The sequence below is a fragment of the Sinocyclocheilus anshuiensis genome, unplaced genomic scaffold, assembly GCF_001515605.1.
Source record: "Sinocyclocheilus anshuiensis isolate Anshui unplaced genomic scaffold, SAMN03320099.WGS_v1.1 C32185705, whole genome shotgun sequence".
NCBI classification, from domain to species: Eukaryota; Metazoa; Chordata; class Actinopteri; order Cypriniformes; family Cyprinidae; genus Sinocyclocheilus; species Sinocyclocheilus anshuiensis.
Window position 1 is genome coordinate 1 of NW_015612443.1, and position 755 is coordinate 755.

At 58.4% G+C, this 755-nt stretch overlaps 1 protein-coding gene across 1 annotated transcript; it reads left to right on the forward strand.

Moving 5' to 3' along the window:
* Positions 1-6: 6 nt before the first annotated feature.
* Positions 7-749, forward strand: LOC107682428 (zinc finger and BTB domain-containing protein 14-like; the record flags this gene model as incomplete). Its single annotated transcript, XM_016478668.1, has 1 exon — positions 7-749. A coding segment is annotated over one exon (743 nt), but the record flags the coding sequence as incomplete, so codon positions are not given.
* Between the last annotated feature and the right edge of the window lie 6 nt (positions 750-755).

Sequence of the window (755 nt, forward strand, 5' to 3'; positions counted from 1 at the left end):
ACGCCTTCGGACGACATCGTAGAGGAGCCTCAAGGCAATCACGATTTGGATAAATCGCCAAATAATGCGTTACGAGTGCAGGAGGCCATCCTGAAGGAGCTGGCGCAGGAGGAGGTGCACAAAGTGAGCTGCTACGATCAAGATGTGGAAGCAATGGACGGCGAACCCAAAGAGCTGGCGGCTCACACCCAAACGCTCTCGTTCACCGAAAGCATGGGCGATGTTAAAGACGAGCAGCCGCCGGGGTGGACGACGGCCGCCGCCGACATGAAGTTTGAGTATCTGCTCTACGGCCACCGCGATCAGCTGGCATGCCAAGTGTGCGGAAAGAGCTTCATCGACGAGAACCGCTTGAGGAAACACGAGAAGCTGCACTCGGCCGACCGGCCGTTCGTCTGTGAGATCTGCACCAAAGCCTTCACCACTCAAGCGCATTTAAAGGAGCACCTGAAGATCCACACGGGCTTCAAGCCGTATCGCTGCGAAGCCTGCGGGAAGTCGTTCATCCGCGCGCCGGATTTGAAGAAACACGAGCGTGTGCACAGCAACGAGCGGCCGTTCAGCTGCCAGATGTGCGAGAAGGCCTTCAAACACAAGTCGCACCTGAAGGACCACGAGCGCCGCCACCGAGGAGAGAAGCCCTTCGTGTGCGGCTCCTGCACCAAGGCCTTCGCCAAAGCGTCCGATCTGAAGAGACACGAGAACAACATGCACAGCGAGCGCAAGCAGCTGCAGAGCGAGACCGAGCAGCTCCA